This window comes from Miscanthus floridulus, chromosome 13 (genome assembly GCF_019320115.1).
Source record: "Miscanthus floridulus cultivar M001 chromosome 13, ASM1932011v1, whole genome shotgun sequence".
Lineage (NCBI taxonomy): Eukaryota > Viridiplantae > Streptophyta > Magnoliopsida > Poales > Poaceae > Miscanthus > Miscanthus floridulus.
This window is the reverse complement of record NC_089592.1, coordinates 74,834,649-74,843,339: the sequence shown is the minus strand read 5'-3', so window position 1 is coordinate 74,843,339 and position 8,691 is coordinate 74,834,649. Positions and strand designations below refer to the sequence as shown.

The window sequence follows — 8,691 nt, the reverse complement described above, 5'->3', positions numbered from 1 at the left end:
GTCATCGTGAACTGAGTCACATCGACCCGTTGATAGACTTATGCTAGGAGAAGGGGAAAGACCACCCGCCTAACAGATGCCTAGCTGATTTCTCGGTGACTGAGAAATTGTGGGAAAGAAGCCTGTGGCTTTCCCGATGGGCGTTTGATGGAACAAACAAGGGGAAGGTGTCCACACATTTTATCCCTTGCAAACACTAGAACAGCTCTGCGAGCATGGAGAGAAGACTTAGGTGATATCACAAGAATTCTTCTAACCACAGTAGCTGATCCTCTTGCTCGACAGGGCGCTAAAATGAGCGACACAATCACCCTATGCACAAGAATTTTTCTAACCGCTCAAGATCTCTATGGCAAAAAGATAGACCATGGAGGGTCAGGCGGAGTCAGAGGCACTCGAGGAAGCAGATAGAAGAGAAACATAGCTGAATTATTGAATTACTCTTGCCAGAGTTGGATGGGCATTTTATAGTCAGACTAGAAAGATGGATCTAAGCGCCCGTGAAGCCATGATGCTCTCGTAAAAGTTTTTGAAGCATGGGCTCATGAGCTGACATAGACGGTGACAAACAGTAGACCCCAGATCAAGATTCTCTACCCGTGACTACGGACCTATCGGGGATACTAACGTGATAATTTTGGAATAAAATTACTTTTATCCCAAAATTGGGGGCATGTGTTTACACCAAAATTTGGAAGAAGAATAATAGGGACTCGAAGGCTTCCAAAATTGTGCCCATCAAGGAATTTATTGCATAAGGATCAATATCAGCTGATTTAGATACGACTCTAGAATCGGATCTCTTTGGATGACGTCAGCAGATAGCGGTGATGAGCTACGATTGGCGTCAGGAAACTACATATCGGACTCTATAAAAAGGGAAAGATTAGGGTCCAAGTTATCTTAAATTAGGAATATTTTCTTATATGCCAAAGATTGTAATGAGTCATGCTTGAGTAGGATTCATGCTTAGGCTCCGGGTATAAATATTGGACCCCGGCTATTATAAAGGACACACAATCAATCAAATACAAGTTTCTTACTTTTTTGGCTCCGGACACCCCTTAGGAGTAGGAGTAGAGTAGATCTCAGCGAGTTCTTTAGCGAACAGGGCTGCATCGGTTCGGCCGACCTCCGGCTTGTCTGTAAGTACCGTCATGGCTTATACTTCTATTCGTACGGCTGCATCGATCCTGTCGACCTCCACTGCGACTTTGGTATAAGCTAGTTATCAACTCTTGTTTAGTTCAAGTACGGCTGCCTCGACCCGGTCGACCTCCACTGCTCGAACTAGATCAAGGTCAAGTTATCGGCTCTATCTAAGGGTGGCATCCTTTGGATAGATTCATTAAGTTATCAATATTGCTTATTGCTTTCATTATTTATTCAATTATAGCAATATCACTTCGCTCGATTGGGATTGATCTAGATCGGCCTTATATCCTGTTTAACCCATCGTTTGTTAATCTAAACTGATCTAATCTGCATCTTAAACGATGAGTTACGTTTTATCGGCTGTTTTATATCAATCTTGATCGTGCATAGTGTGCGGTTAAGGCATGTCTGGTCTTGAATAGATCTATTGGCTAACAAAAACCGTTCCATAGCCCGTTATCATGGCCTGTGTGATTCTGCCTCATACCCCACTGTTAGCATCGTGGAGTGGGGATCGTTATTTGGTAGATCTGTTTCTGATAGGGTATGACTTTAACTGTGCGCTATGCCTGAATCGACTGTTTTAGCCGATATCAAGTGCTTTCACATATGCGGTTCACGCCACGAGACCGTTGAAGTAAAGATAGGTTGAAAGATGTGTTAGCCCCATGATCTAATTATTGTATTACGACCTGCATGATTCTACCTCATGCCCCACTGATATTAGTAATAAGTTAGGGTCGTCAAATCTATTATTGTTTCTATGGCCTGCATGATTCTGCCCCATGCCCCACTGGTCATAGCGATAGATGAGATCATGTTCATTAGATTCATCTTTATTAAATGGTTAAATGGTGATGAGTTGCTTCTTTATATAAAAGGGATTCGGTTACTTGCAGTCATTGGCTTAGCATAAACTGATTATTGTTGATATCTTACTGCCATTGACTAATATTTGTCTGAATAATGATATTCATCATGAATGATAACCGATTTTTCTTACACAACCGATTTATTCTTATGAGTACGCTGGAATCGACTATTTAGTCGATCTCCTTTCATATCGGCTCTCAGAGCCGCACATTCAGGACTGTCTGGCAACACCGGCACATTTTGCCTTAAATTACTGATTAGATTTCTCTCCTTGTCAATTGCATGGTCAAATTGACTAACACGTCTCGGGAGGAGTGCACAGGATCGACCATCCCTACGTTGAAGTTAGGCGGATCTCCAGCTCTATCGAGCAGACCCTTCCGGCTTGCTCGTGTGCCCTTGGCACGGAACGAAATTTCGTGCCGACAGATTCGTCAAGTTGTTTCATGTAGTTTAGTTGTTTTTGTGTGATTTCTTTTCAGTTGCTTGGTTGTTTTTCTTTTGAATGGCAAGGGGTTCTATTAAATTGAGAGAATAATTGCATAACTATTTATATCTAAGCCTCTAGACAATAAGAAAGATATACTGGAGTAAATCTAAATCCTCCTAGTGGCATTCTTCACCTCCAATGCATGTTTTTGGCGATTGCCAAGTTATGCTTTGTTGAAACTCAGCGATGTCAATGACCACAGTCGGAGCATCGCCCTCCAATCATCTACAACAACAGACTCTAAACCTTGGAAACACCACATGATCCAATGCCACAGGAACCTTCTGTGAGACTTCTAACACTTTGAAACGGCATAGGCCACCTCATCGTCGAAGATGATAATGGAACCATCAATCTAGCACCACTAGTACGAGCCATGCTAAAACTGAAAGTCTAGATAATTTTTTGGCCATCGCAAGGTCAGAATCCAACGATCCGGTGACACAAAGATGCAAACGAGAAACATGATCATCCCCACCAATCACATCAACCCTGTAAAAACAAAAACGCCATGAGAACACCCGGCTGGATGCCTAGATAGACATTCACACTAGAATTCTCTTCAAGAAACATGATCCAGCGAGGAAAATCGACGAAGATGATTCCATCCGGTAGCCCATGAGCCCGCTCCTCCTCACCACCAGCGAGGCTATCACACAGGAAGGAGGGGGAACCAGCGGTGGTGGTGCACAGGAGCCCAGGTTTCAACCCCTCATCACCGTTGGACGGTGATGGCCCTTTGGACACTTTTTTAGTTGCATGATTATGACTTTTTTTGGGACATAATCTTGTATTTTTCTTCTGGTATATCATAGAAACACACCTTTTGGGTGTTGTTAGCTTAAAATTTTGTTCTAAGTCAAACGTGGATAATTTGCCATGTTTATAGAAAAATGTACTAGCATCTAAAATATCAAATAAATGTGTTACTGAAATATATTTATGCTTTATCTAATGTATCCTCGTTCGTTTCGCTGAAAAAACAAGCCGAAATATTGTTCTAACTGATTTATTGTGAGAGAAAACACTATCCCTGCTAAAAAAACAAGCTGAAAAGTACGGATTATAAGAGAAACGAATAGGGTTGGAAAATGGGGGAAGTATTATATATATTTCATTAATATAAAATGCACATTGCGCTCCTGGAGTTACCATACTGATAGACGTGTAGTACAATAGTAGGAGTAGCTGATCACCTATACAGTATTGGTCCAACTCGATAGGACGATCCAGTATCCCAGTTCCCAGCTTGCCCATTTATGCCGCCTCCTCCTTTCCTCCATCATTTGATCAAGAGGTTTCTAGTAGAGAGCACAGCACCACAGAGCGAGCGAGCTAGAGAGAGAGAGAGATTATCTTTCGATTTCTCACCGGAGCTAGCTAGCTAGACCGATGGCGGTGAGCGGCGGAGGAGACGAGATGATGAGGGAGTCGTTGCTGGCTGCCGGCAACGGCAACGGGAACGGGAGCTTCAGCAAGGGCGAGGAGGACCTGGAGGAGATCCGGAGCGTGGGGTCGTTCCTGCGTCACGCGGCGGCGGAGAACCGGAAGCTCTGGTACCTGGCGGGCCCCGCCATCTTCACGTCCATCGCGCAGTACTCGCTCGGCGCCATCACCCTCGTCTTCGCCGGCCACCTCACCACGCTCGAGCTCGACGCCTTCTCCACCGAGAACAACGTCATCGCCGGCCTCGCCCTCGGCATCACGGTCTGTATACTTTCTACCCGCTGCAGATCCTCGCTCGATCCACCCATCCATCCAGTTCCAGACTGACTTACCAAAAGCCAAAACCACACACTCCTTCGACTCCAGAGTTGAGATACATCGATCGATGGTCAGTGGTCACCCGGCCCTATGGGCATCTGACACGATCGTCGGTGTGCCTCATCAATGCCAATCACATGCCGTCAAAAATACTTGCATTCAGGCAATATATTTGTGAAGTCAACGAAACAAGATCACTACTGCTAACCTAGAGCAGGCCAGGCACACAGCTACAACAAGGATAGTAAAAAAGACTCTGTTCAAAGAAATTTGCAAAGATGAAATTTTGTCATTAGATTTTTCTCCTATGCAAATCTCCTGAAAAGAGCATGCATGGCTGCTGCGCGTGTTGCGTTGGTGACGCAGCTGGGGATGGGGAGCGCGCTGGAGACGCTGTGCGGGCAGGCGTACGGCGCGAAGCAGCTGCACATGCTGGGCGTGTACCTGCAGCGGTCGTGGATCATCCTCAACGCCATGGCCGTGCTCATGCTCCCGCTCTACCTCTTCGCCACCCCGATCCTGCGCCTCTTCCACCAGGACGCCGAGATCGCCGACCTCGCGGGCCGCCTGGCGCTCTACATGATCCCGCAGCTCTTCGCCTACGCCTTCAACTTCCCCATCCAGAAGTTCCTGCAGGCGCAGAGCAAGGTGATGGCCATGGCGGCCGTGTCGGCGGTCGCGCTGGTGTTCCACGTCGCGCTCAGCTGGGTCCTCGTCGGGCCCATGCGGATGGGGCTCGTCGGCCTCGCCGTCGCGCTCAACGCGTCCTGGTGGCTCGTCGTGCTGGGCCAGCTCGCCTACATCCTCATGGGCTACTGCCCCGGCTCCTGGAACGGATTCGACTGGCTCGCCTTCTCCGACCTCTTCGGCTTCGCGCGCCTCTCCCTCGGCTCCGCCGTCATGCTCTGGTGCGTCGTACTACTCTACAAGATTATTGTCCTGCTTCTTTTCTTTTCTTTTCTTTTTAAAACGATGATATTGCTTCGAGCCTTTGACTGCTGACACGCACGTTTCTTCTCACGAACGCAGCCTGGAGTTCTGGTTCTACATGTTCCTGATCGTCATCGTCGGCAACCTGGAGAACGCTCAGGTGGCCGTTGCCGCAGTCTCCATCTGGTGAGTAGTTACGTGTTTCAGATGAAATGGTTGCTCTGCAGCTGCAGTTCTAACGCCTGCTCGGTCGCCGTGTTGCTTCTGCACTGCGTATATACGAATCACAGCACGAACCTGTTCGGGTGGCAGATCATGGTGTTCTTCGGATTCAACGCGGCCATCAGCGTGCGGGTGTCGAACGAGTTGGGTGCCGGGCGTCCCCGCGCGGCCAAGTTGGCGATCCTGGTGGTGCTCATGTCGTCGGTGGCCATCGGGCTGGCCTTCTTCATCCTCATCCTGGCCTTCCACGACGTGTACGGCGCGCCGTTCACGGAGAGCCCCGAGGTGGTGCGCGCCGTGGCCAGCCTCGGCGTCGTCTTCGCCTTCTCGCTGCTGCTCAACAGCGTGCAGCCGGTGCTGTCGGGCGTCGCCGTCGGCGCCGGCTGGCAGTGGCTGGTGGCGTACGTCAACCTCGGTTGCTACTACCTCGTCGGCATCCCCGTCGGGTACATGATCGCCTTCCCGCTGCGCGGCGGGGTGCAGGGGATGTGGGGCGGCATGCTCACGGGGGTCGGCCTGCAGACGCTCATCCTGGTCGCCATCACGCTGCGCACCAACTGGGACAAGGAGGCCAGCGAGGCGCACTCCAGGATACAGAAATGGGGTGGATCGTCGGCGGCGGCGGCAGCCAATGTTTCAGATGAGTGATAATGGAGGAAAGACGCGCGCCACATGTACAGCACGTATATCCAGATGCCATGCGAGCAGAATGGCATGGTTCAGTAAGCCTGAAGAATGCTTTGATTTTTGCTTGCTTGAGAGTTCGGGCACCTTCTTGGATTGTATGATTGTATTTGTATATCTCGTGCAGTGCAGGTGGTGGTTGTGCTTCGAGGTGATCTTGGATGTAATGCCAAAACCGACAGGTTGCTTGCGGCTCAAAGGAAAATGAATTAATCGGAGTACAAATTTGATATGATACCGAGGCAACACTTTTATTTTATTTTTTGTTTGTAAGTAAAGACGGATACCGTGACACTCCTACATTTTTATCATATTATTACTAGTAGCAAGTTAGCCCGTGCAATTTGCACCACTAGATACACTGCGCTATATTTTTTATACAAGTGTTATGCGTTAGTGTAAGATATTATTTCTCCATTCCCCTTTATTTTGTTTCTAACCGCTCCGCCTCAGGATTCGGTAATGTTTTGGTTCAGGTCGTCCGTTCGTCTGGACAGACCAACACCGCGTGCGTGCGACGGTCAAGAAAAAAAAAACGGTGCGCACCGTCACGGGTAGAAAGGGCCCACACTGGTCCTTTCTGCGGGCAGCGCATGGGAACGTGTGCGACCACTCTTTCACGCGTGGGGTGCATGCGGTGCGGGGCAGCGCATGGGAGCTTTTGCGGTTACACGTTCGGGGTGGGGTGCACGGGGCATGTGGGGGCCTTTGCATGTGCTGTGACCAGAGAGAGAAGGACCGACGGAGAGGAGTGCGGGGCCCACATACTCAGTGGCATTGAGCTCCATATGTTTCATGTGTTTAAATGTATATTTCATCTTGATGATACATGTATTTCATTTGGATATTGTATGTGTTTCATCTGGACGTTGCATATGTTGCAATGGCTATACATGCATGTAAGTATGTTGCAAGTGTATGTTTTCAAATTTTCATCTGTTTTAGACGTATGTTGCAAGTGTTTTATTTGGATGTTGCATATATTTCAGTGGCGATATACATATGTTGCAAGCGTCTATTTAAAATATTTTGTCTGTGTTCAGACGTATGTTGCAAGTATTTTATCTGGATGTTGCATATGTTGCAGTTGCTATACACATATGTTATTGCAAGCGTTATTGCAAATGTTTCACCTGCTTCAGACGTGTGTTGCAGAAGTGCTTCATGTTGCAATATTAGCAGACACAGAAAGTGAGAGCATGCTAAAGACGGTCCCCACGTGCGAGGCGAGTGAAGCGGGCGTGGGTGGTCCCCACCTGCATGTGCATCAACAGGCACGAGGCGGGCATTAGCTGGAACGAGGCACACAACCGCATTGTAGGCGCACCAGCATGCAGGGGTGGATGTGCAAGCGCAACAGTTACATGCAGGGGCGGATGTGCAGTGCAACAGTTGCATGCGGGGACGAACGTACATGCGGGGTAGGCGGGCAGGCTTAGTAGCATGCGTGACAGGCGGGACGGGTGCAGTAGTCGGGACAGGCGTGGGCGTCCGTACGGGGGCTAGCGTCCGGACGTCCGGGCGGTAGCCACGCTGTTTGGGATTGCTCTCCTCTAACTTTCGCAGCTCCGCTCCCAAACTACCAAGCCAAACAGGTCCAGCTCAAGAAACTCCGCTCTAAGAAAAGGTGGAGTTGAGGCCAACTCCACGTTTTGTTAGCTCCTCAAGGGGTAGTCCAGAAACCAGCCTTATGTATCTCTCTCGTGGAGTTAAGGGATAATTACCCACCACTGTCCTCCATTACACAACTGAAGCACACACCAGTTCGCTATTTTCATCCCTTCTGTTTCCGTCTCCCTCCTCCCGACGCTCGGTCCCCTCCCCCGTGGGACAGAGCTCGCGCGGCCCAGGAGCCGCGCCGCTCGCAACCTGACCGCCGGCGACCATCCTCCGTTGCCGATGATGGCCAGAGGAGGTAGACCCGGTCCTCCTCGACCTTCCCACCCCTTTCTTGCTCCATTCCTTCGGCGCTTCTGAAGGGTCGAGATGGCGACTAGAGGGGGGGTAAATAGTCTTTTCTAAAACTTAATTGCGTCGGCTAACCGATACAAATGCGGAATTAAAACTATCGGTCTAGCCAAGACTATACCCCCACTATATATGTTCACTAGCACCTTGCAAAGATAACAATTATGCAACAAAGGTGCCGGGCTAGCTAGAGCTCTCCTAAACAATTCTAGGAGCAAGGTTACACAAACCTAGGCCACTAGTACTTTAAGCGACAAGGGAGCTCCTACACATGCTAGTAAGCAAAAGCACAAAGCTAACGATGCTCACTAGCAATGCTCAATAACAAGGCAACCAATGCCTAATTAGAGAGCGCAAATACTTAGCTACACAAACTAAGCAATGTGACTAACAAGGTTACTAAAACCAAATTAGCCACGCAAGGGAGCTACTTCTATGCTACACAAGCAAGAAGGTAATTAGCAAGCTACACAAGCTATCTAATTACAAGAGCAACTACACAAGCTTAATATGTATAAAAGTAATTGCAAGCTTGTATAACGGGGATGCAAACCAACGGGAAGAATAAGGTTGACACGATGATTTTTCTCTCGAGGTTCACGTGT

The 8,691-nt window shown here is 48.6% G+C and overlaps 1 protein-coding gene across 2 annotated transcripts; it reads left to right on the top strand.

Annotated features, from left to right (window-relative positions):
- Window positions 1–3,672: 3,672 nt before the first annotated feature.
- LOC136500522 (protein DETOXIFICATION 33-like) lies at window positions 3,673–6,350 on the top strand. 2 transcript variants are annotated; one of them, XR_010770054.1, is made up of 5 exons: window positions 3,673–4,225; window positions 4,649–5,190; window positions 5,312–5,398; window positions 5,503–6,156; window positions 6,246–6,350. XR_010770054.1 is itself a non-coding variant. In XM_066495892.1 (4 exons), the coding sequence occupies exons 1-4, from the start codon at window positions 3,911–3,913 to the stop codon at window positions 6,080–6,082; spliced, it is 1,524 nt and encodes a 507-aa protein (XP_066351989.1). In that variant the 5' UTR covers window positions 3,674–3,910; the 3' UTR covers window positions 6,083–6,350. The 2 variants fall into 2 exon arrangements, 1 of the variants encoding a protein (XP_066351989.1); XM_066495892.1 differs by having other exon boundaries at window positions 3,674–4,225; window positions 5,503–6,350.
- The last annotated feature ends 2,341 nt before the right edge of the window (window positions 6,351–8,691 follow it).

Coding starts and splice junctions, on each gene's coding strand:
- LOC136500522 (XM_066495892.1), top strand. CDS start 3,911: ATGGCGGTGAGCGGCGGAGGAGACGAGATGATGAGGGAGTCGTTGCTG. Junction 4,226..4,648: donor GCCTCGCCCTCGGCATCACG/GTCTGTATACTT, acceptor TTGGTGACGCAG/CTGGGGATGGGGAGCGCGCT. Junction 5,399..5,502: donor GTTGCCGCAGTCTCCATCTG/GTGAGTAGTTAC, acceptor TACGAATCACAG/CACGAACCTGTTCGGGTGGC.